The following is a 27,864-nucleotide window of genomic DNA, read 5'->3' on the forward strand; positions in this document are numbered from 1 at the left end:
GCTCTCATCCAGTCCACCACTCACTGAAGCACCAATTCAGAACATGCACACCCATACTCAGTTCAGCTGTAACAGAGGAACAGAGCTGGGTATCACCTGCATACTGATGACACTCCGCCCCAAATCCATTCCCTAATGGCCATTCCCTATCACTTCATAAAGATGTTAAACAACAATGGGGAAAAGAAAATGGAGCCTTGTGGCACCTCACAGCATAACTGCCAGGGGGTCAAAATGCAGTCAACCAATGATACTCTCAGATACAAGTCTCATAGGTAGGAATGGACCTCCTGCCTCTTGTTCCAAACCTGCAGAGACAGTCCAGCATTATACCATGGTTGATGGTATCCAAAGCCATGGAGAGAACCAGGTAAAGCAAGAAAGGTCACATTCCCTCTGGCCCACCCCATTCAAAAGGTATAACCTTCCTCTCGCCAATCAAAGCAAAGCCACTATATACCGGTACTCCCTTTCAGAATGCATTTTCTGATATCCTGTTCCAATTTCCCATCATACCAGATGGCTTGATTCAAATTATTTCTTTAAAAATCTATAAATGCATTGCAATCAGCAAGTTCCCTGTCAGCATTAAAGGAGATAATACAGGATTCTAGGGATATATATACACATATATATATGACATAAAGTTACAAAAAAGAGGAGGGCCAGAACTTACTTGAAATAAGAAAGAGAGAGGCACACAAAATTACTACCTAGGAACCATCTAAATGCTAATTAGCAATAGTGTCAGAGTCTTGAATATCCAAGTATAATTGTAAATTGTGGTATATTTAGATTTTCAGCTTCCATAGGTGGCAACACATTCGTCTCAAAATAAAAGTGGGCATCTTAAACCATAGCACTTAATTCTAGGTCTGCACTTAATTAAAATGTACACAAACATCTGTGTTTCTCTATTTAGAGGACAGACAAAGGAGACCCACAAGGGGAAAGGGTAATTAACAGGTGGTGTGGGCTTCCGACTGACACCTGACTGAAGTTATAGCACTGACCAGCTGCCTCTCACACAGCACAGGTGGCTATTCATGGTAATTACATCCACTATCTAGTGAAGTGTGCATTCCTGTATATGTGCACCAAGAATATCCTTGTCTCTTGTGAATGAAGCTGGGAGATTCGCAAGATTCCCAGGATTCCAGGCAATAATTGGTGTCCTGCCCTTGAAAATTCTCAGGAAAGCATTTCTAACTTTCACATTGAAAAAGACTAGTTTTGGGAAAACTCTTATTTAAGGAAATATTCCAACTGAAAAGCCAAGTGAATGTGGACAATGGTTCGTTTTCGTTTTCTGGGAATCAGCAATGTTTTTCTCCCGATAACTTACACTAGCAGTCAATCCCTGCTCACTCTCAGTTTCAGGTAGAATGGGCATATGTGGACATATGGATAGGATTATGAAGATATGCACAGGGGGTTGCAAATGAGTACATTAACAGAGAGGAAGTACATTTGTTCATACTTTTATTTCCTGTCTAATAACATGGTAGATTTTCATCATATATAATGACATGAGATACCTTAGTTCAGTTATGTAGTGATTTCCATTGTTATCCCAACATTATCTTACCCTGTGTTTGAATTCATCCACAGACAGACTTCATTTTAACATTTGGCAATTTGCTTATCTGAATGATACATGTATAGCAATAAATTTATTATAACCATATTAAACTTGCTTATCAGGGTCCTCTTTTTGCAGTTTGTTCAAATTATCATACCATTCCAGGAAAGCAAAAAAACACTTTTCAAATACTGTATGGTGTCTCTTCAAACACTGATCTTAAAAGGATATTGTAATTCCCAAAGTTACTTCCCCAGCATTATTTTTTTTTAAAAAAAATACTAGTCACACCCTGTAAGCCACAACTGACTGATATTATAGATTCATAGATTTTTCTATTCATCTTCTAGGATCAGCTTTAGACACAAACCCACAATCTGAATAAAGCATGCATCATTTACTCCAGACAATATATGCCAAAAGATTATACACTAATGCTACCAGTGTATAATAAATCACATAGACAATATTGTCAGATTGACATCTTGAGCTAATCAATAAAAGCAAGACAATGACTAACAGCTGAATCTATTTTCATGCAACCTACACCCTTAACATAGTTCATCTTGTTAGGTGTACCGCAGCATGATAAGGATGGAAGATAATTTAACCTTGCATCAATTTGCCAGTTAAATTCTGTAGTGATGTCAGAACCACTACATCTGCCTATGTTTCAGCTTTTTGTAATAATTATATGCTGTAATCAGTTAACGGATGGCTAGTGTAAAACCAACTCACTTTAATGATCTAGAGCAATGACTCTGACCTGACATGGTCTTTTGCAATTACTGCAGCTCATCAGTGTGTGCTAAATTACGCTGACAATGCTGCCTCTCTTAAGGACATTGTGCACCCACCCCTCTTTGCTAATAGCCAAACTCATGAGATTAGACAACTTGCGCCACAAACTGCAGTAATTGTATTAGCTCCTAAAGGTATGTGTCTAATGGGAATTCTGCCTCATTTAGGCATCGTGCTCTAGTTGAAGTACTTTCATCAAGCTGTCCATCATTCCCTGGATAGGTTTTCAACATTTGCGAGCCTGCTGGGAAGAGATATATGGTGTTTTATCAGATGTTCCAACTTCCACAGGTCAAGTTCTGAAAACGCCAGCAAGGAAAGTGCTAACAGTATAAATGAAATCTGAATTGCTGCTGGATATTAATCTGAATATAATCTTTCCTACTTGTGCAGCAGTAAAAGATAACAACTTTGCGTTACTATAACTGTGGCCCACGTAGCACAGATCCTAATTCAAACACACATAGGATGTAACAGATAAAAACATATTGCTAAGACTCAGAAACTGAATAGATCGCTACAATAAACTTCACAGCCAGCAATCATGCTCGCCTGGCATGGATTCAGTGTTCCCATTGCTGGCTAAGGGATGAAAATGAGCATAAACTCACAGGAATCACCATAACCTAGGGAGAGGCCACCATATTTTGCTGGCAGACAACTCCCATCATTCCTGACCATTGATGGGGTAGTGAGTGCAGGTGTCCGGCAACATACTAAGAACACCACATTAGTTACCTCCATCATATCCAACATAATGGAACACTTGCTATGCATCCCATGACAGGTCTGCTGATTTTTGACCTCTAGTACAATTAAGGAATTAACATAAAATAGATATTGCACTGGACTTTTCTTTTCTTTTTTTAATCACCACATCTCAGGACACTGAGGAAGACAATTGGCTTAATTATATTTATGGTGTGTGTGTATATATATATATATATATATAATATTTATGAATGCAGCATTGCAGAAACCTGACTGTTCTGTATAACCTACTCATTTGAAGGCAGACCGGAAACAGGCATGAGTGGAAACCATACAGCCATTCAAGAGAAGTGGTAAACAGGCTAAATCAGAAACACAAATGGGTATTAGTGCAAGAACTCCACAGCACTCCTGTCCTTTCTCTTCATCGCAGGGCTTAGAAACCCAGCAGAGCATAGAGAAACCATCTGGTGCTCTTTAAGAGCCATAGAGATTAACTTTAGAAAGCAAGGTCACAGAAACCTTCCAGGCCACTATGCAACTGCAAACTGCTGACACAAAATTCCTTACAAAGCCAGCAAGTCTTTTTACGTGCGCGCACTGAAACCGTACCACAAAATCCGCAAAAGTGCAGAATACAACTGGGAGTTGCATGCTAACCCAAAATCAAGCTTAGAAGTGTCAGATTGGGTCAGACTGTTGAGAAAGGTCAAGAATTTTCTATTTTTTTTTTTTTTTTTAAAAAAAAGATAATCCACCATCTACTCTAACACATACTAACACCACTTAAAACAATCCAGAGTCTAGCAATGAAGTTTTTTTGTGAAATATATAAACTAGTTGCCAAATATCTCTCTCTAGAAAGAATCTTCCAAATATACTTTGGACTAATTTGTGTCAAATGTAGGCTCTTTGAAAATTTGGGTTTCCTTAAGGTTGTCCTTTCATGCAACATTTTGTGTCAGTCATCTAAAAGGCAACATATATTGAGAAGGGGAGAAATTCATCTGAATGCATGTGACAAGTCCACCAATACCCTGAAGAATAGATGTGCCTGAGAATAAGCCATACTGTTCTTGAAGTTGGCAATTGGCATGTAAAGTCAACATGACAAACAACCTTTAACACCATCTGTACAAATCCCCATGAAAACTTATATTCTCACCTCATGCCTCAAAGAATAATTGCACCCTAGGGAAACTCTAGAGGACATTCAAATGATTTTGCTTCTTTGCTGTTACTTAAGGTTTGAGTTTCTGACAACATCACGCTTATGCCTTGTCATAAAGGGCAAATGTGTAATAGAAAATATTAATATTCCCTTCACAGAATGAGCTGGTTACCTTACCAGTGGAACCATTTTAACTCATTTCAAGATTTGATTACTATTGTATATGATAAACAATGTATTGTATAATTCTTGTTAAGTTAATGAGACAGGGTTTTTGTCAGTTCTAAAACCCTATCTAAAACTATGTCTACAGAAGAGAGGGTGGGTTAGAAACAGAACAGAAAAAATGCAATCTAAATGTGAAAGAAAAACCTAACTAGGGGGGGGGGATGAAAGGCTTTCTTCAAAACAAAGAAACTCATACAGCACTGAAATACAGCAAAAATACAAAATATGAACTTGCTAAAATCAAAGGATAATATGAACAGCATAACAATTGAATTGCAAAAGCGGTGCTAAAATAAACTTCACTCACTGCTCATTTAAACTGTATAAAACAGATGTCGGGTGAGATGTTGGGTGCAGATGTTTCAGAATTGTGGCAACCACAACAGAACATGTTCACTTTCTAATAATCATCAGAACCAACTCTGTGTGGACAGAGCATGAAATGCATGGTTCAGGATGGCATTTCATACCATCTCGACTACCAAAAATAGGGGTCTTCTGCATCAGTTCTGTGACTAATTTTGAAACTGAAACCCAGTGTTGGGGAAACTTTCTTCCCAGGCAAAGTGGTAACAAGGGCTAGAGACAAACAGTGGGTGGAACAATGGGTCTTGTAAAGTAGGTAACATCCTGGCCATTCAAAAAGCAAGCAGTTTCTATACACAATCTAGGCAAGCAACAGGCATTATGTTCCAGGAGTATGTTCCAGCTAGCAAAAGCACTAGAGGAAAGTTCAGGTGTGGATTTGAGAGAGTGGTGTTGGCCAGATAAAAAGGTCTAGAGTGCTTGGGATTGAAGTTCCCTACCCTTTTTCCACTATGGACCTCTTTCTTCACTAAGATATTATGCCACACAACCTTCAGAGCTTTGTCTCGTGGAGCCTTGCAAGGTGACATTTCAGCACAGTGACTCCAAAGCTATGCAATGAGCTTCTCACTGAGATACATCAGAAACTTAAGCTGGTGAGTCTTCACCAGTTGTTAAAACATTTCTATTTGCTCCAGCTTTCCCTGCTCTTTGATATCAGTTGAATGATCAGTTATTACCATTTTGATATGGTGCATTGAATTTTTGCTTTGTATTTGATGGCTTTATTCTTCACCACCTTAGGAGGTGGTATTTAAATATTTTAGATAAATAATATAGATAATAACAGGGGAATAATCATCACAGCTCTGCACAGAGTTATTCCTTCCAGTTGTGTAATACCTGCCTTCTACAAATCAACCATCTACAGTAATTGCAATTTGTATCACTATAACTATACTACAATAGTATATCATGCATAACAACCTGAAACATTGAAAGCTATGATGGCTTACGCTCTGGCTCCACAGTTGGTGGCAGTAATGCTGCTGAATACTAGTTGCTGGAAACCAAAGGAGAAGAGAGTACTCATATCCTGCTTAAGGGGTTCATCCAAGTGCATTTGGTTGAACATTGTGAGAACAGGATGCTGGACTAGATGGGCCATTGGCCTGATCCAGCAGGCTCTTCTTAACTACAATTCCATTGTATTCAGAAGCCAACTTGAGTAACATTTGACTTGACATGCTGAACTGGACTTGTCAAGCCAAAACTATTCCTGGTTTCTGCTGAACTAACTCTTACAACAACAGAATAGTTTCCCCCAGAAAGTCTTGCTGAAACTTTCCTCTTATGTCCTTAATGCCCAGAACTGTAACAATAAAAGCTGAGATTTCCCATATGACTTAAAAGGAATCCTGAAAATTCTCCATTGCTCCATTTTTCACAAGAGGTTTCCAAGCCAAATGGCAATGATGGTGAATGAGAAGCCCATGTCTAATCTATGTCTCAAAGTTGGAAAGCAATTTCTTAACTTCCCTCTTTCCTAACCATGTCATATTTAGCCACGGTGTAGTATTGTAGCATTGCCAACATTAACCATAGCTAATGTGAACCAGGTTCCTGCAAACCCGCTAGATTTGTACTGAGACTATAGATACCAATTCTCTATCCTTGCTTTCTTTTCCTATCTAACTTTTGGCTTACTGAGTAGAGAACTGCCACTCATGCTATTTAGCAAAGCACCAACTGGTGCTGTAAGCCGCCCAGAATGGCTGGGGAAATCCAGTCAGATTGGGGGGCAGGTATAAATAATAAAATGTAGTAGTAGTAGTAGTAGTAGTAGCAGCAGCAGCAGCAGCAGCAGTATACAAAAGATGGATAATTATTAAACAATCTGCTCCAGACATTTGACCTAAGTACCAACCATGGCCTTGTTTTTTAGAGAGCACCTGTTGTTCTCTAGAAGAAAGGAAGCTACAGGGCACAAACAAATGCAAATATTTGTTCAGACTTTCACACGTTTATAATGAGATATAAATGCTGGATAAATTAATTCTCAGCTGAATAACCCTGAATGAAGGGACTCCACAAGGGAGTAATCAGTTGTGGTTCCGATCTTTTATTTAGCCCTTCGAAGTGTAAGAATCCACAAGACAAACAAAGGCCATGTTTAACAGTTTAGTGAACTTGTGTGCGCACATTTGTCTCCAATCACTTATGCGTAGATAGCAAAATTGGCAAGAGGTCAGGCCACATTCTAAATCTAACAATCATTTACTACATAGCAGGTTGTTAGGAACTAATTTTTGCTGGGACACAGTCGTTTTCTAATTAAAATTACAGAGTGTTGTGGTAAGTGCTGCAAAGGAACCCCTTGAGCTCAGGAGCATCGATGGGTAGAGTCACAAATGAAGACTGAAAAATCCTCAATGCCATTCTTAAAAAGCTAATTTACCGATATGCTATGGGGATTTTATACAATGGTGCTTGATATTTAGTGATTATTGTGTTGTTAATGTTTGTGTTTTTAAAAAAACAGCCAGAAAAGCTGTATGGTGTGATGTGTAAACAAAAAGTGAATGAATAAGGTTAAACATTTCATTTATCATATTGTGATATACTATCCTAAATATCTGAGTTGAGCACGTTGTTCCACTCTAGCCAATTTGCTGCTGTTGCAACAAGTCTTACAACTCAACTAGGCATTCCAAAATTGCAATGATATTTCTAGATTATTTTTCTGATACCAGCTTGCAGAGTTTCATTTGGCAAGGTTGACTACACTTTTAAACACACACTTGCTTTGAGAAATTTAACTTCTGGAGTAGTAGAAAAAAGAAGGAAACTGCGGACTTGAAGTAATCTTTAGTTCAAAGTGAACGTGTAATTTTTTTTTCAAGTTCAAACTTAAGGTGAAGTGTTAGCCATGTCACTCTTAGAGCATTAAGTTTCCACAACTAAAATTAGCTGCCATATAATTTCATTAAATATGCTATGACACTGTGGGTATAACACCAGATTACAATAACAGACTGCATTATCACATTTGTGACACATTTAATGCTACAGATAACTGGAAATGTATTCCACATGAATTACACATTTTCCATTTAAAATAATAATAAGGAAATAAACTTTTTTCAATTCACATTTTGGAAAGCATTGGTTCCTGACCTACTCATAATAATGGCATGTTGTTTGGTAGCATTTCCTAACACTACGTGGTGCACATTCAGATCAGATAATTGTGACTTGAACATATAACGCTAGGCATTTAGCACTGCTGAATTAATAACATATCCAATAAAGAGCTAGTTTTAATGCATTTTAAATCAAAATATTGTCATGGCCTCTGCCCCATTTGCTTCATCTTCCCCCCACCTTTTTCAAAGGCAGAGCACAAAGGCTTAAATTAGCTTTGTAGCACTAATTGGACAGAATTGTGCAATCTGCAAAGTTGATTAACGGCCCTGTTCTCAGGCTGGGAATTGCAACTGCAAAAGAATTAGGCCTCTGAATTTGCATAGTTTCTATAATTACAACCCTCTTCAAATCTCATTTCCTGGCTGAATTTTGGCTCCACATTAATGTTTTAGTATAATTTGTACAGATCTCGCTGCCGACATTCAGAATGACGGGATACACAAGTTACATGTACAAGGCAAATCAATCTACCTACAAGCAGTCTACTTAACATACTTGTAGAAGTTATGGAAAGCTATTCAAGAAAGCTTCAATATAGAGTGTGTTCCTCAGTCCAGTCAACACACCCTTCAAGCCAGTCTTGCACAATATTGAGGTACAAGCACAGTTCTTTTCAATTTATATTAAAAAAATAAAAGTAAGAAAAACATTTTAAAAACATTTCATATCTCTTTTAAGACTGTTACATCTTGAGATAACCCCACATTAGGTTGAGGATCAGTTCACATCACCTTTAGGCACAAGGCCAACTGCCTAATTTTCTGGCCAGGTTAACATTTTTCATCATAGTGAGTGGCTTCAAGCATACCCACTGCAAAGCAGCTCTATGAGAGCTCCATTGTATCCACAATTCAAGATTAAATATGTCACCCCACAACACACATGAGGGTTGGTTAAATTAATGTGCAGAACCATGGTTCTTGCTCACAGTGAAGTTGCCATGAACAAGTAAACGCAATCTGGGCCAGTCACCTGGTTAAAATCAAACAGGAACATGCAAATACGCTATGAGAGAGGGGGCATGTGTTTATACCCCAGGGGGTCCGTGTAACACACCCAGGGAGACTGTGGCACCTTTCACATGACAAAAACTACCATAGAGATATCAACATTTTCAAAAGTAGGAGGTCCAAAGTGTGGCTTTGGAAAACTGAGGGTCTGCAGTACTGAGCTAACTGGGAACCAGTGCTGTATAGAATCACTGGTTAATAAAGTCAATTATTACAGGACAAAAATGTGCATTTCCCCGGCCCCCAGCCCGCATCATTGGAAGACAAGCTGTTAGAGCAAGTCAACAATAATACTTGCCCAAGAAGCATTTAGTGGACAACACCAAGCACAGCAAGGTGGAAATGCCAGATGCCAGCTTTGAGAAGAAACACTGTGGAATGAATTGAATTATATTTCGACCATAAGGCATCTGTGTTTTGTTTTTAAATATGGCAGTATTTAAGTGATTCTTTATTCTTTTAGATAAACACACTTTGTCAATATGGTGCAGAAATTGATACATCCGAGCCACAGTTCTTACCTTATAGACAGCAGGAATGATTTGGTGCATTTTTAGCCTATGAAATACAAAGACGTCGTAAACGGCTGAAACTGCTAGAACAGTCACTCCTTGCTCCTTCCACAACATGCTGCAAGTGGCGCATAGCCCTGCACCCAAGATCCAGCCCCAGGTTCCTTCTGAGTAGTTCCTTGTGCAGCAGTGTTTAGTATAACAGACTAGGGAAAGCAGAAAGAAAAGGCAAGCTCCAATATCAGCCCTTCCTACAATTCCTGCAACCGCTTCAGTATGGATGGGATGCGAAGCAAACAGCAAGCCAGCCAGTAAGGTCCAATATCCATCGCCAAACAATATTCGGGAAAAGTTTGTGAAAAGACCTGTGACTGCAGCATGTAAGAGGACATTGACAAGGTGGTAGCTCCAAGGATCCATTCCTCCAATAGCATGGTTTATTCGAAAAGAGAGCGTACAGAGAGGTCGATACGACTTGTGACTCCCACTGTGAGTAAGGAGAGTGCCCCAGAAGTCATTGTAGAATATCTGAGTCCATGGCGTTTCGGGAAGAAGATCCTGGTTTGTCTTGATAGCTCGGCTAAAAAATAAGAGCAAACACAGAAAGAATCAGACTACATGACCACTACAGTCGAGATTACTAAATTATATGCACATTCTCTCTTCTTCTTTTTCTAAATTAACACAAAAAATATGTAATATCAGAGCTATTCCACTTCTTAAAATTTCATACTTTGCAGTACAAGCAGTGTTAGAAGTATCTCTTCTATTGACTTTTTGCTACAATAAATTTCCATATAAATTGGCTTTTAAAACCTTAGAAACAGATGTTATGCTGGATCCATTAAATTAAAACACCCTTCAATGACATTCATCTGAGTCTAACCCAGAAGCAATCACTTATGAGTTGATGGGTTATAATTAAAATGTAAAAGAAATATGAGTAACTGACAAAAAAAGTGCAGCTTAAACTAGCAATTTCTTACCAGTTCCAAACTAAAAACCCCAATTGGCCTTTTGCACACCTATTTTAATTTACATGATGGAATTAAATTTGCTGACATGAACTAGCAATAACTACACAAAGTTACCAGATGTATGCAAATTTTTAATCCACAGAGAAATTCCTTGATAGACACAACAAATCTGCCTAATAAAGATAATCCTGCAGCCCCTGTTTGACCAAGTATAGGTGGCTAAAAGATTGTGGATTTCACAGGGACCCAAAGTCAAGTTTTGCTGGTAGCCAGTTCCATAAATTCAAAGTGACTGTTTTATTTTTTCCCTTCTGACCCCATATTTTCCATAGCAGCTTCCGTACAGGTAATGGCACAGGTATAAACTCAGTTTCCTCAGCTACTGTATTATACCAGCTGAAATAAAACAGAAATAGAATCTCTCTGTGTGCATGTGTTTATTTTTGCATAAAAGGAATCTGTTCCTGGCGTGAGCTTATACACATACATATAACATTTTATACACTGGTTTGGATGCAAAGTTGTTAAACTTGGGTCCCCTTCCCAAATGTTAGTTGCAAATATCTCTCTATTAGCAGGTCTATAGGTAAATCGCTAAAAGGATATGTAACAATTAAGCACAAACACACACACAATGTAGCCAAGTGTTACACTGGACAACTTTATCTTACAAATGGGATGGCTGATATTGGGCTTAGGTTGGCAAAGAAGATACAAAAACGATGTTCTCCCACTTTTTGCAAATTGAATTAATAGGAAAACAGATTTATTCAAAATTTCAGACATAGCTATACACTTTACGACCAGAGTTCATTCCTGCAGTGATGCAACGGAAACTGAAAGAAAGAAAACATGAGAGATCCTCAGACACATTACTACCCATCCTTTTTGCTTTTTTTTTTTAAAGAGCATTATATATAAATGGATTGCTTTCAGCAGGTTTGCTCCAAATAGAAAAAAATTGCTGCCGTTATTGAATTTGCTGACATTGCAAATAGACCACTGTTCTGCAAATACAGTACATACTAATACAAAGCTCGGCAGTTCCATTGTCTAAAGTACATTGCTATAACATTTTAAGGAACATTTGTTGCATGTAGATCCATTTTGTTTGCGTATAGATTGAGGTCAGTAAAATATTTATTTTGATTTTTGCTTAGGTTGTTTATCAACTTTGCCTCCATTTCTGGTTCCACTTAACTATTATCAGAAATGAAAAGGGGGAGGGGGACAAACAAAATCTTCATCTCTGGTATATTTATTGCCCCATCATTCTTTAATTTGACATCAGGATCTTATGTTTGTGATCTCATATCCTGAAACACAAGTTTCCAGACTGAGAGACAATGAATGGGATGCTGAAATCAATCAAGGACTGCCTCCAATCCACTACCAGAGCCAAACAAGACCAGCCTTTAATGATGGAAGACTTCACTTTCCAGAAAGTCTACACTGAGGCAACATAGTCCATCATGCTAATGAACTTCACAGGACTAGAAAATATAACAAGGAGAATTAAAAAGATTCATTTCTGAAGTTTCACAAAATCAGGCAAACATTTCCAACAGACTTAAATATATATATGTGAGTGGCGCTGTGGTCTAAATCACTGAGCCTCTTTGACTTGCCGATCAGAAGGGTAGTGGTTCGAATCCCCACAACGGGGTGATCTCTCATTGCTCTGTCCCAGCTCCTGCCAACCTAGAAGTTCGAAAGCATGCCGGTGCAAGTAGATAAATAGGTACTGCTGAGGTGGGAAGGTAAACAGTGTTACTTTCCATTCTGGTTTCCATCATGGTGTTCCGTTGTGCCAGAAGTGGTTTAGTCATGCTAGCCACTTGACACGGAACGCTGTCTGTGGACAAACGCTGCTCCCTCGGCCTGAAAGCGAGATGAGCACCACAACCCCATGGTTGTCTTTGACTTAAAAAAAAAATCCCTGACAGGTCTCACTCCCTTCTTCTCTTCTACCCACTTGATTCCCCACATGTTACGGCCCATTTGCAGGTATTCTGGAAAAGAGACCCTACCATGGGCAGATTTCCTCAAGGTCTCACTGAAGGAAGAGAATGCTGCTTTGTTACAACTGGGAATTGTGACTTGGCAGCTGGTCTCTTCCCCCATAGTTCATCAACGCACAGGTCCTTTTGGATGGGGATGAGGGCAGAATCCCCTCATAGCAGGACGAGGCATGCTAATGCATGCGCCGCAAACACATGCAAGGAACAAAAATGAAACCCCTACATGAAATGGTCACCACCTGTATACAGAGGGATCCCTTTGTTTACTGCACTGCAGCACCACACAAATAATGGCCAGAGAAAGGTATTGCAGCTGGTTGGCTAGAGTTCATTTAGGTGCCTCAGTGGCTTTCCTGGTTTGATTGATCTTCCTCAGTCTAAGAAAAAACATCAAATAAGAGTAGCTGCTCCAGAGAGATCCCTATGCCTTGTTTTACTTCCCCTCCCCTAGACTGCTATGAAACAGGTAGAGAAATCTGTCTTCATAGGCCACTGACACATCATGACAAAAACGCTTCTGTCATAATTGAACTTTAAAGGATATAAGGGTTCTTATAAAACTCCCATTTTACTTAATTTAAATTGTGACTATAATGGAACACTTACTTAAGCATACTGAGCTTTATGTATGAGTGATGGCTGCTTTGTCTTTAGGCGCATGTCTCTATATCTATTTATGTTTAAGCTACTTTAACATGCTATACCATTTGTTTCCACAGACCTTTTGATGTTTATAGTGTAACAGTGCTCATATCATCTCCTGTGCTGAGACCTGCCCAAATATGATTTTCTTTCATAGCAGGCAGTAGAGATATACAAACTCTCTCCTGTCCTGATTTTTATGTTTATGAAGAATTGATTTGTGAACCCCATACTCCTATGCACATTAATAGGCATATCTTCACTTGTATATAGTCCATGTATAGGTAGGTAGCCGTGTTGGTCTGCCATAGTCAAAACAAAATAAAATTCCTTCCAGTAGCACCTTACAGACCTACTAAGTTTGTTCTTGGTATGACCTTCCGTGTGCATGCACACTTCTTCCATGTATGAGTATGTCACTGTTGTTTTTAAGTATTTTAGATGAAATAGCCTAAGCCAACGAAACTAATGTATGAGTAGACCGAAAAATAAATGTGAAATAAGTAAGCTCCTGGCAACTGTCGATGTACATCACTTGCATTTTCAATAGACTGCAGTTATCCTGATACTTTACAAATGTAATTTTTATTCTTGGTTTGGTCAATATTTGACCTGTATGTGTATGTGGACTTTAGAACAGACTTAAATTGGAAATGCTCATATCCAGCTTTTGTTATCAGAAATCAACAGAGTTCTGTGCAGGTGTTAAGAGTTCCCACTCCAGTGAATTCTTGGGAGCAGAGATGAAGTTTGCATAGGAATTAGTTTCATAAGGCTGAGATACTTTGTAGAAGAAAATAGGTTTTGCATTAAGTCTGTTGAAGCTCTTCAGTTGTACGGTGATGGCCAGCGGGAACTTCATGAAAAGAGACCTTTAAAAATTCCATTTCCACTTAAAACTATGAGACAGGTCACAGCTCAGTAGCAGAAAGCATGCTTTGCATGTAGAAGGAAGCACATTCAACCAATATGTAATTGATGGACTTGCACATAGTATTACTGTGTATTGGTACTAAACAGATTCAATTGCAGGGGCGCTTCCTCATGCGCACGCACAATCCGGCCCACGTAGGGATCTCCGTGAGACTGATCCGGCCCAGGCAAGATAAACCTTGCCGACCCCTGCCCTAGGACAAAACTAGGATCTATATGTGGTTTCTGTTTTGTGGTAACTAGCAGTCATTTCATTGGGAACAAAGTCATTTTATTGGGAACAATACTACTCTATTACTCCATTTTTTAAAAAAAGGTGGGGAGGAGAGTAGAGAAGAGAGAAATACCTGGAACTACTCTTAAAAAAAACAATAAATGAATGAGGAAATCTTCTAAAAATGCAGTGATTGCTTACTGTTAGGTGTCCAGAAAGTAAAGCACCCCTTACACACACCTGTTAAGTATTAGAAGAGAAATGGGGGAAGTCACAATACTAAATCAATTCCAACTAAAAATAAAAGGGTACCAATTTATTTAGGCTTTAAAGCAGGTGAGACTAACCTAAAATCCTCCAGTTGTTGTTGTTGTTGTTGGGCTCCAACTCTCATCACCTCCCGCCAGCATGGCCAATGGTCAGGGATAATGTGAGTTTCAGTCCAAGAACTGGAGGTCCACAGTTTCGTCATATGTCCTTTAGAATGATGCATGCAAGGAAAGTTATTCCTTGGAGCAGTTACCAGAAAAGCTTTGGAGACTGAACAACTACAGCATTGAACGGTAAATGCTGCTATCTCAATTATGAGGGTGCTTGCAACACCTGAACCTTGCTACTTTCAGCTGTGCAGGTGTGATCAAGTGTTTTTCCCCCCTTCCTCCCCAAATACCGGTAAAAAGAAAAATTCAAGAAGAAACTAAGAACAAATGGCGAGAAGGTTTATTTCACCTATTAAATGTTCGTTGGCCAAATCAAAAGCAATGTTTGAAGCAGTTTCCTTAATACCTTAGCAAGTGCTACAGACACTATCTGCACAGTATTTCAGGTGGTGAACTTATGTAGGAAGAATCTGGGTTAAAGGAACCAGCAAACATTAGATCACTACCATCACCTAGTTTTCTCATGAATATTTTATCTTCAGATTCTAGTCATTATTCCAGCATTACTAATGGCCATTTAAAAACAAAACAAAACCTGAAAGGCAAAAGTGTCACAAGGAGAGCCATTTGTCAAAGTTCCAGCACAACTGGCACTTTTCTGTCAGCCACAGATAACATCTGCAGACTCAATAAGTGAGTCTACCCCTTTAGGTTTTACTGCCTGCCCATTCTGCGCATCCCAGGGGAAATCTGTGGCTTACTCATAATATCACTAATGGCTTGTATTTTTAAATATATCTTGTATTGTCAAAATGGCCAAAAGAAATATTGGGAAAAGATTGAAAGTCAAGGCAAAGGACTTCCTTATTTCCCCACCAAAAGAAGAAATCTATTTATGGAATACTGAAGTGACGATATTTGTGCATAGTGCAGGTAGGTGGCTCACATTTTTAAAAATAACACTTTATAGAGATTAGGAATAATTTTGTAGTCTTTGGCCTACTTCTGTGAGCAAAACAGAAAACCAGGGCAAGCCCGTAGGACATATTATCTGAAGCTGTGGCTATCCTGAGAATTTCCTCCCCTCACTTTCTACAATAGCCAATGTTGGGGGGGGGGGCCTTCCAAAAAACTGCAAGAACAACATTGCAGCAGTATAGCGACCTTAGGGTGAAAGGCACCAGGTGACACCAGGGCAAGTTTCAGAGTAAGGTCAAGCAGACATTTACCACTGGAGATACAGGTATGTTGGGACTAGAATAGATGATCCACTTCCAGTTCTGTGATTCTGTGGACCAATTATCTATTGAAAGTGTCAAGAGAGAGAAAATGCTGCATTCCCTCTCTGGCCTTCATCCCTTGCTTGCCTTGAGAAAGATCTTCCTTTCTCAGATGTTAGTGTTAATTCAATTTGTGCATAAGAGCAGTCTGTGCCTTCTATTAAGCAGAGGGGTAAGTGCAATCCGCACTCTATAAAACTGTCTACCGAAATTGATGAGAGAAAGTGTATGGTTCAATGACGCAGGACAAAGTTGCTTGAAAGGAGAGAGATGATGATACTCAGTGACTTAACCTATAACCCTAAACTGATCCAAATGATATCACTAGAGTGGCCCAAACTCTCTCTCTCTCTCTCTCTCTCTCTCTCTCTCTCTCTCTCTCTGTGTGTGTGTGTGTGTTCAACCATGTGTCTGGCTTCAATACTATTGTAACAGTTCCCATATGCTATACATACTAATCATGAAACACTCAGGCATGTTAAGATAAAAGTGGCATTGCTGGTATCAAAAGTTTCACAAGTAGTTTCAGAGTTTTTTCAGACGCTGCATACATAATCATGAGCAAGAAACTATGTCATTAGTACAGTTGGGTCTGATCATACTTGAGTTTAATGCTGCTGCCCAGCACAGATGCATGACAAAAGAGTAATCAAACTTAATTTATTGCTCTCTCAAAAACAAATAATGGTTTACTTACCTTGCTGTAATGGTGTAACATTTATGTTAGTTCAATTAACTCCTAATCACTACAGGGTACATAAAATGGGATACAGCTTAGATATATGACACTGAAAAAGAATTTCCACTGCACCTTTCTAAGTGAGTTATATCATGTTTAAGCATCCACCATTGTGTATGACTGCAACAGGAGACTCAACTGCAATTATCTTACTTTTTACAGTAAACTATATGAAAGGGGGGGAAACTAAATAGATTAACCTGGCAGGGAAGTGTTATTAGAATCTGATGTTTAGAAGTCAATGAAAGCCCCTAGAAACATAATAATGCTGTCTGTAAGCTCAGCAATGTTGAACCTTCAGCATTATTAATATTGTAAGAGCTTGTGCTAGCATTTTACAATTTTTTAAAAAGTCCAAACAAGCAAACCATCAAGCTCAAAGTAATAACAAAAACAGGAAGAATAAAATTACAAGATAATAAAAAGGAATGAATGGCATAAAATACATTCCATAGTGGAATACAAGATGCGTATTTGTACCAAACATACAAAATATTCTTGAATGTTGCCAAATAAATTCATATCTAATGGGAATGTGCCAACCATGAGATTGTTTGGTCATATAAACCACAAAGAAACGACCGGTAAGTCGGAGGGGTCCCACATCACTCTTGGTGGCACATATTTTATGAGTCAGGTTTTCAGAAATGGCAATGAACGTGACTTTTTTTAAACCACAGATCCACAGAATAAACAGATGTGCCCTTCTACCCTTGAGTTATAGAATGAATTGTTCAGAAGTAAGGTCAGCACTGGCACCATCAAAAATGGATAGGAGATATAGCTTGGCATCCAAGGTGACCTGTTTGCCAACAATACTGCCAATCACATCTACAACCTGTTTGTGTACATAGCTATATCCCCACCACATATGCCAATATGTTCCTCGTACTTTACAACTCCACTAGCATAAGGGGGAACCAGATCTTATAATATGGGAGAGGTTAAAACTAGTGGTGGACCACCTTCAAAGAATTCTCCCTAGTGTTAGCAGAAACGTATCTAAAGGGACAAGTGGACCAGCTCTTAAGCCATTGAGAATCTTTCAGTTCTCCATTATTAGTATTATTAATATTTGGTCCATCTCTTAAACTGATTTCAAAGTAGTAAGTGGAGAGAGATGGGATTGTATAAGTAGGGAACATACCATTTCAGGGCTCTAACGAAGTATTTACTGACTCTCAGTGCTCTTGCCATGCTAAGATTTGAAACTAAGCCACAATTCTACTTTAGGCTTTACTTTCTTTAAATCAATGTGAAATAATATTTGCAATCTCTCAGATTCTGTCAAGATTATTCTAGGAAGAACTATGTGGCAAAAGCAGTTCCAATTTCCTGACCTGGATATTATTACCAATGGAGGGGCCCAGATTTGAAGACACCTGGAACCCAAGTAGAAAATATACATAGGGTGAGGAGTGTCTGTTGCTTTGTCCTAGGGTGGAAAGTATGGAAGCAACTCCTGCTGATAATGCAAACAATTTTATTCAAACATGTTTCTAAGGAGACCTGCAGATCTAAGTCAGAACTAGCTAACATAATGCCCTCCAGATGTTGTTGGCCTAAAACTCCCATCATCCCTGACCATTGGCAATGCCAGCTGGAGCCAAAGGGAATTGTACTCCAATGTTTTTCAAAGAACAAATGTCATAGAATAAAAACAGAATAAAATATCATAAAAAATTCAGAGAAATGTAGTTTCTAGAGAACCCAAATGAACAGTAGAACGAATCAATATCAGCCTTCCAGGAATGTTTCAGTAAAAAGAAATGTTTTTAGCCTGCTTAAAACCATAAAATAGTTGCTGCATGCTATTTCTAGAGAAATGCAGTTTCATATGGTAGGTGCTACTCCAGGTAACCATAGGCATGTGTATGATTTAAGCTGCAGCATCAGGCACCCACAATCCTGAGGGAGTGATGACACCCCTGAGAAGTGGAAAACCACTGGATGTTCACATAGCCTACTATGCATTGGCCCCGATTCACAAGTTGGATGTTTTAAGTAGAAACTTCACTATGGAGAATGTGTTTTCAGCACCTTTTGATTTATTATCAATGCCTAATCTAGTCTTAGAATCAAAAGCCTGGAATGCCAGGATTTAAATACCAGTGATGAATGTCTGGATGAGATTGTGAAAGTATTTGGGGTGACATGTGCATAAGAACATGAACCAAGGAGTAGTTCTCTTTTCTTTCCTTTACTTGAGTTCAGAGAGAGCATTAGTATTAACATGCAGTAGAAGACTGGCACATAAATCATCTACAGAACTATTTATATTATGTACAATTTGGGGTCTACAAAAGGAGGGGAAAAAATAATCATGTCCTTACATCAGAGGACAGCTAATGAAATTCACCCGCTGACTGCACTGCTTGCACACAGCTCTAGAATTTGACAAACTAGTTATGGATAATCAATGTTATGGTTTCTCCATGAAATATACCATGCTATGCATAGTAAATGAGGAAATATTAACATCTGTTTGGTCTTCAAGAGCTAGCCTAAATAGCATACAACTTCCATTTAAGGGATTGTTCCAAGGATCCACATCACTTTAGAACATGGGTTGGCAAACTAAGGCCCAGGGGCCGGATTCGGCCCAATCGCCTTCTCAATCCAGCCCGCGTATGGTCCGGGAATCAGCATGTTTTTACATGAGTAGAATGTGTGCTTTTATTTAAAATGCATCTCTGGGTTATTTGTGGGGCATAGGAGTTTGTTCATTATTTTTTTCTTCAAAATATAGTCCAGCCCACCACAAGGTCTGAGGGACAGTGGACCCTGCTGAAAAAGTTTGCTGACCCCTGCTTTAGAACCTGTGTTATAAGGCGTGTTTTAGAAACACAGAGAGGAGCAAAATAATATTGCTCCCATTCATCCTTTGCTTAAGGCCAAAAATTAAAATTAAAAGAATCTATAGCACCAAGGTTATATTGCTAGCTGTGTCATTTTCCCTCAGGTTACAACCACCAAGTGTCTTTTAAAGCATTTTGAGTTCTCAACAATATGACTGATTTAGTTTATACAAATTATATAAATATAAATAGAATGGAAGACCAAATAAAACAAACCTTTTTTTAAAAAAAAAATGGAGTGTGTCTACATGCCAGCAAAAATAATCTATTCTTTATAATATTGCCAGTCTTGTTAGTGGCTATAAATGAGTTAACAGATGAAAGCTATCACTGGGAATCAAGGTCCCACTATAAAAATGCAAAATCGAAAACCTATTATCAGCTAGTCTCAGTTCTCACACCACCATTTGAAAGGCTGTCTATATCCTGTCATACCAAAAACTAAGAGAATGATAAATGTATTGGAGGTGGGGCAGAAAGGGGGAGGTTAAGCACTCAAGCATTCAGAATTGTAAAGCTGCATCAGCTCCTCAAAGCAAAAGCAAAAAATAAAAACAAACGTTTTATCCCCCAATACTGAATAAGCTGCAGAAACAGTAGCATACAGTGGCAACATAGCAAGGTTGGAAAGAGCCAAGCCATCTGAGGTTGAGCATTGCGTAGCTAGCAATACAGAATAAGTTGTTGCACCTTCTGTTTGGATGTTTTAAAGCACCATTATTTTATTAACCGTATGTCGGCCATTCTTATTAAATACAATATTAAATGGTGGGTCCTGATTAATTATGGCTGCAAAGCGTTGTGCACCTGTGCAGAAAGCAACTTAAATACACTTATGAGAAGCATTACTCATCCTGATTTAATGCTTCTTGTTTACCACTGAGAAGGAACACAGAGAAACAGGCATACCAACCTAGTCATTCAATGGAATGATATATGATAAAATACATTACGGGATTAGAATTATAAAAATAGTTTTGTGTGTGTGTGTGTGTGTGTGTGTGTGTCATACTTAGCCTGATGACAGTAGGCACCAAGGGTGGGAGTCCTTTTTCACCACACCGTTGAATTGCCTCTTGGGCAAATGTACTAGTTTTGATGAGTGCTAGTAGTGGGTATGGACAGCAGCAAAGGTGTGTGGAGCAGCAGCTCTGAATCTTTACCTACACACAGTAGGCTATGTTACAGCCACATAAAAGAAAGGTTTCTGCCCACATACATCTCTCCATTCCGGCAAGCAAGAGGTACCACCACAGCTCAAGGGAACTTTCCAGCCAGGCAAAAGCAGTCAAAGTGGTCACAGATTATTATCAGTGAAAGGCAGGGCCTGGGAAGAGGAAGTGGGGTTTATGGAGAATCATGAGGGGCAGATAATAGAGGCCATGGGCCTGAGTTTCCACAGGGAGTTATTGGGTTGGTTGGTTGGTTGGTTGTTGTTGTTGTTGTTGTTTATTTTGTGGTTGGTTTGTTTTTATTCTGTGAACCACCCTGAGACCTCCAGGTATACGATGGTATATAAATTCAAATAAATTAATAATAATAATAATAATAATAATAATAATAATAATAATAATGTTGAATAGGGTTGAAACAGACATTGGCAACATACACACCAGGCAAATTCTTTTCTCTTCTGAAGACTAAGTGGGACTTGCTGTAGAGACCTGTGTCAAAATCAATTAGAAACTGTTTCTCGTGAATATTGCTGTCATATGTAAAATATTCTGTGGTCCTCCAAGGATGAACAATGATTTTAAGGGAACTGGGGAAATGTTCTGCATAATTATGGGCTTTATGGATTTCAGCTTGGTTCCAACCTCATCACCATAGCCTTTCATTTGGAAAGACTATAAATCGGAAAGTGAAAAATGTATTCTGATGACACAGAAAAATCTGTTTTATCTGTAGCAAGTATTATCATGCAAAGAAGCTTAAAAGACCTGAGCAAATATAATCATAAGAAATAGGCAACAAAGTTTTAACAGGATGATTTAAATTCTCGAAACCTTATTGGGTTACTAAATTTCTGGAGTAAGCTGGCTCAGTAATTCCCTTAAGAGAACCAGTCTCCTGGCCAAAGTTTGAAAAATGTGTATTGTTTGATATTTAACACTCAACCTTAGGAACTATGAAGGAATCAAGAAAAATGAAAGAAGAAATGGCAATCCCATTGGCCTTCTTTTCCCATTTCAGATAACTCAATAGCAGGGGCTGGGAATCTTTTTGAATCCACAAGCCTTATCGTGATTGTCCTCATTGGCCAAATTTGACTGGTGTGTGGCCCTATCCACCTATCAGGATCCCAAATGTGGGTTTTCCAAGTCCCGGATAGTCAGCTGGTGGAGAAGAAACCTGCATTGTACAGACTCATTTTTTCCTCTTTCCCACCCACCTGTGCACTGATGAAAGGCAATTGAATGCTGCTGCATTGGCTGTGCAATCCTGCTCCTGCCAATGCAGGATTAAATCGTGCCCTCCCATCCATCAGCCAACATTGCAAGTGATATCAGCTAATAGGAAGGTGGGTGTGGTTTGAGGAAGATTGGCCTGTGAACCTGTTGTTCCCCACTGCTGCTCCAGAATAACATAAAAACCTACCGTATATACTTGAGTATAAGCCTAGTTTTTCAGCACATTTTTTGTGCTGAAAAAGCTGCCCTCGGCTTATACTCGAGTGAGGCAGGCGGTGGGGGCGGCGAGAAAGAAGCCCTTTCTCTCTGCTCGTGCCGCCACCCGCTCTCCCCAGTCAACCATTCCTTAAGAAGTGTACAAGAATGGCAGTTCTTTACTGTCCCCAGGCAGCTTGTTCCATTCCTGAACTGCTCGCATAAATGCAAACTTGGCAAAGGAAGAAGAGGAAGGAGCAGCCCAAAGGGCTGCTTTCGGGCTGCTCGTTCCTCCTCCTCCTCCTCCTCTACAGCGGCAAAGGTGAACCGGCTTATACTAGAGTCAATAAGCTTTCCCAGGTTTTTGTAGGAAAATTAGGTGCCTCGGTTTATATTCGGGTCGGCTTATACTCGGGTATATACGGTAAGTAGAGTCCTGCTGGAACAAATAAAAAAATCATCCTTTTTTCACTGGTGCCAACCAGATGCCTATTGGAACAGGACCTGAGTACAATAGCCCCCTCCTCACTCGTGATTCCCAGCAACTACTATTCAGAGAACACCATCCTTCATGCCACATAATGAGCAAAAGAAAAATAGAATTGCCCGGATAGACGCCTAAGAGAGAGGGCACAAGTCTAGTATTCACAAGTTTACATCCTTTCACTCCACAAATGCTCTTCTCACCATTGAACTCATATAGCGGATCATCTTCATCCCACATTTCCCCCATATTTTCCTCTCTTCTAACCACATTCTGATCCCATTGCAACCCAACAGTGTTTAAATTATTTGACTGCTGGCAGAGACACATGTTTGAAGATCATGGTAAGGCAACATACGCTTTGGTTCATTTATTTGCCCAAAACGGTGATCTTTGCGATGTGAAGCTAATTGCACCCATCTTCCCTCTCCTTCCTGAACTTTATAACCCCAAGTTATGAAAGCCATGGAAGGACCAGCAACATCTGCTCTTCCTTGTGTCTTTTCTTGATTCTGAACTTCTGCAAGCCTTGACTATTCTGGACTCACGAAAACATACTGACGTTTATGCCAGCAAGCTGGTGGCAGATTCACCGCATCTTGACAATTTTAAGATGTATTCACCTTTGAATATGCTAGCTGCTGATCTGCCAACAGATGACTGACATAAACATCAAAGCATTCTAGTGAGTGAGTCAATACAGCATCACATCTGCATGTCTTAATCCCTTATGTCCTATATAAAGCAAAGAGGGATGAACCACAACACTGGAAACAGACACATAAAGGTATCTCTCAATTGCTGCAATTTAAAAACATGGGAGACTGACCCATAAAATGAAAAACAATTCAACTGATTGAATCCTATAGTTTCCGTGATTCGGGTAGTCAAATGAGAAATTGCTGTAGAAGAGGTAAAATGAACACAATGAGCTTGGGGCAGTGCAATTTTGGGTAATACTCCCCATGAATAGAATGAAAATGTGAGCAATATGGAAAATCTGTTCACATGAGAGGATTTGCAATAAAGTTCCCATTCCTTCCTACTACATCTGCAACAATAAGTTGCAATTTCAATACCTTCGACTGAATTTGGCTGGTGGCGTTCGCAAAAATGTAACTCTATTCTCAGTATTCTTCCTACCTGGTGCCCCTAACAACTTAAGGGCCAAGCTTCAGTTAGCAGTTATCACCTTCTCTTTGGTACTAACTTGGATGCCGAGCAAAAATTAACAGCTATTTTCCAGGAGGTTTAGCTTTCCTAAGGATCATGTGGGTGAAACACGAAGCTCTTTTACAATCCTACTAAAAAACCAAAGTCACTGGTAAACCACTTTCCTCAGCTCCCTAGCGCAATATTAAAAGGCCATCCACTTCTCATACAGCAGCAGCGACTGTTTCCATCTCCAGCTGTAAAAGCATCCAAATATCACAAAAGGCTGTGCTGGATTAAGACCATGATTAGCTCTCTCAACGCTCGACCATAAATTTTCGTCGTAGAGTAGCGCAGCGACATGACAAGAAGTGAGAAACAAAATCTTACAAAATTAATGTTACATTGTGGGGGTGGGAAGAGAAGGGAAACTTGGAAGCTTCTGCCTGAGATATACATTTTCTGTGTTGATTCCATGCAGCTACTGAAGCCAGAGCCACCCGTGTTAAGTAATAGGATAATAAAAAGAGCTTTGAAGAGTTACGCGGGCTTGCCACAAAAGGTCAATATTTATTTTAATGTGGATAATTAAGCTGAGCAGCAGGCAACCTGTTTTTGTTTTAAAGGGATAACTGTCAACTTGCATCTCCCCCACAGTCAACTTTGATACAAGTGAAAACGAAAATTGCAGATTCAGAAAAGATGCTTCTGAGGAGGTCTGTGTATCCTAAGCAATGGTCTCTTGGCATTGCAACCCGTAAGAATTTAACAGAAACACACACTTATCCACATACGCGCACACAGGCAGCTCTGATACCAGACATCATATATTTCAGTACAACCCAGCCAGAACTTTCATACACCTTTTTCTCCCGGTCAAGTAGTTATTTCTCAATTTGTAAGCCATTTGCCAGGTCACACAAATATTAGAATATATCCATCCTCTCTCGTTAACATTTAGCTTATTTGAGCACAAAAGGCTTCATGCTGTAATGAAACTGATATAACTGTGTAGATTTTCTTCATCTTATTAAAAAATAATGTGCTGAAAGGTAAACTAACTACTGAATATAAACTATTTCTCATTTGCCTGCAGTTATGCTTACTAATGGGGGGGGCATGAGAACACAGATTACCAGATATCTGCTCTGAATACTGTTGCAACAACACCAGCAGCCATGCAAAAATTCACCATTCAGTTGTCAAATCAGTTCACGTCACCTAAGACAAAGAAAGTTCAAACCTTGAAGGGTTTCCCCCCCTCCAAATATGTCCCTTACAATATTTTAAGGTAATCCTTTTGCACTAGACCTTTTCCTGGAATCTTACTGAATACCTTAACAGAAACACAGTATCTTTGTACTAATGCTTGCAGAGTCCCATATTATAGCTAGCATAGAACTGCATGGCATTAATTATATTAACCATTGGTAGACATGGTTTCTCTAGTTGAACAGGTGCAATATTGTAAGGGACATATTTGGAGATACTGTGTTTCTCACCTCACCTCTCCATATTACCTAGCATCTCCAGTTTACAACTAAAATACAATACAGTGGTACCTCTGGTTACGTACTTAATTCGTTCCGGAGGTTTGTTCTTAACCTGAAACTGTTCTTAAGCTGAAGCACCACTTCAGCTAATGGGGCCTCCCGCTGCCTCTGCGCAGCCAAAGCACAATTTCTGTTCTTATCCTGAAGCAAAGTTCTTAACCTGAAGTGTTATTTCTGGGTTAGCGGAGTCTGTAACCTGAAGCGTATGTAACCTGAGGTACCACTGTATAGATGTATGATTCACACCAGCACCAATCATGTGGCAACTCTTCTTTCTTTCTTTTTCAACAGAAAAATGTTTGTCAGGGTGTCACATCAAAAACGAATGTATGCAAGTACCATTTGCACAGTTTGTAAGGTAGTTTCCACACTTGCAGCCACGGATGCAATGAATGGTATTAGCATAGGAATGATCCATGCAAGATGATGAAGCACCTGAGTGGCATTTCCATACATTGCACAAGCCAGGTAGAAGATCCCCCCCCCCCAGCCAGTGACTACCACATCACCAAAGTACCATACTTTGAGGTGCAACTGCCTACTACCTTTTGTAAAACACAGTACAGTGTGGAATGCCTAAATAGAACAGTTGAGCGCAGCTATTCATAAAAACAGAAGTATTTCATACCATAGCAAAAGACTGTGCAAGATTTCTCAGACAGGCATCAGCAAAGATGATATCTTTACTGGGGTCTAGGGGTGGAAGTGGCTGTTCCTAAAAAGAGGCAGCTCGGCCAAGCCTGTAATTATTGGGAATTATGGCTTCCTTGTAGCATTGAAATAGGCAACCGAAAACAGAGCAGCCAAGGATGACAGAATCTTTGGAGCTCTTCAGAACACTAAGTTTAGCACAACATAGAAAACAGAGGACTAAATAAGTATCTGCAAGACCAAAGCTATATGCATTACTTCTAGGTGGACTAGCTCTCAAAAGGGAAATGTCTTTTTACTGCACAATGCAGCATTTGTGTGATAGATAGAATGCCCTATCCAAAGAATTGAAAATAAGGTCATGCTAACTGTAACTTAAAGAAAACATTTCACCTTTAAAAGGATTCATGGACCATGTTTAAACACTAACTACGGTCAGTTTCAAAACAAGCCCACCTCAAACCATGGGTTACGAAAATGCCTTTGTTTTAAAACTATGCTTAGTGTTATATCATAATCCTGGATTCAAACAAAACATGAAAACATGTTTAAGGAAAACAAAGTAAAAGCTTCCAAGTCATGCTTGGCTGCAAGCAAGTGGCTGTGGGGAATAGGCCTGAGGCTCATTACAGCCTGCACACATCATGTCAAATCATGGTTTACTGTGATGGACAAATGTGGGCATCAAGAGCAAGAGATAGACATACCATAAGTAAAGGGAAACAATGGCCTGGTTGACCCAGTGAGCCAAACTATGGCTTGCTGCGACTGCATAAACATGTGGGCTCCCAGAAATGAGGTGGTAGTCACTTTGCTCCTGCATACTCATTTTGACACACCACACTGAGCTAAGGTTTGTTCTTGGCTACAGTTCATGGTTAGCATGTCAAGCCTAGGTCTGGGCAGCGTGTGAAGCCAAATCTTGGCTTAGCTGAGCACGGTAAGGGAACAAAGAAAACCAGAAGGAAGCAAAGTTGTTGCATGCTCTGCTTCAGGAGCCTGCACGGTCATGGTAAGCCATAGCTTGTCTTGCTGTGTTGTATGAATAACTGAGGGCCATTAAAGGAGGAACAATGAAAAGCTAGAATGCACATTATTTAAATTTATAGGTTTTTTTTAAAGGTTTTAGAAAAGTGTACAGGTATGCATGTACACATTCTTTAGACAAACACAAAAATGTTAACATTTTGTTGGTGTTTCCTTTGAAAAGTTGAACACAGAAATTTTGCTCACATTACCCCAAATTTTTGCACGTCTTCCTTAAGAAACTTGAATCAAAGTGAGCTCTTTGTGCTGAAGTATGGCATAACAAGGTACCTTGTTACAAGCTACTATAACTCTTATAAACTAGTCCTTGTGTCTCAGAGGACATGTACTTCAAACAGAGCGGGTGGCACTGTGGGTTAAACCACAGAGCCTAGGGCTTGCTGATCAGAAGGTCGGCAGTTCGAATCCCCACAACGGGGTGAGCTCCCGTTGCTCGGTCCCTGCTCCTGCCCACCTAGCAGTTCGAAAGCACGTCAAAAGTGCAAATAGATAAATAGGTACCACTCCGGCAGGAAGGTAAATGGCGTTTCCGTGCGCTGCTCTGGTTCACCAGTAGCGGCTTTGTCATGCTGGCCACATGACTCAGAAGCTGTACACCAGCTTCCTCGGCCAGTAACACAAGATGAGCGCTGCAACCCTAGAATCGGACACGACTGGACCCAATGGTCAGGGGTCCCTTTACCTTTACCTTACTTCAAACAGAGGTTACCTAGATGCCTGAGGGTTTTTTTTACAGGTCTTGGAAATACAATGGAAGAGGTCATCCTTTGCACCCATCTGTAAGTGTATAGTTTGGAGC

At 39.5% G+C, this 27,864-nt stretch overlaps 1 protein-coding gene across 1 annotated transcript in view; it reads right to left on the reverse strand.

The window, feature by feature from the left end:
* TMTC2 (transmembrane O-mannosyltransferase targeting cadherins 2) overlaps nt 1-27,864 on the reverse strand; it is a 182,071-nt gene that overhangs the window by 94,313 nt on the left and 59,894 nt on the right. The window contains exon 2 of the mRNA XM_033163126.1: nt 9,538-10,108. Within this exon, the coding sequence (XP_033019017.1) occupies nt 9,538-10,108 (571 nt within the window). The remainder of the gene's footprint in view (nt 1-9,537; nt 10,109-27,864) is intronic.

The sequence above is a fragment of the Lacerta agilis genome, chromosome 10 (assembly GCF_009819535.1).
Source record: "Lacerta agilis isolate rLacAgi1 chromosome 10, rLacAgi1.pri, whole genome shotgun sequence".
Lineage (NCBI taxonomy): Eukaryota > Metazoa > Chordata > Lepidosauria > Squamata > Lacertidae > Lacerta > Lacerta agilis.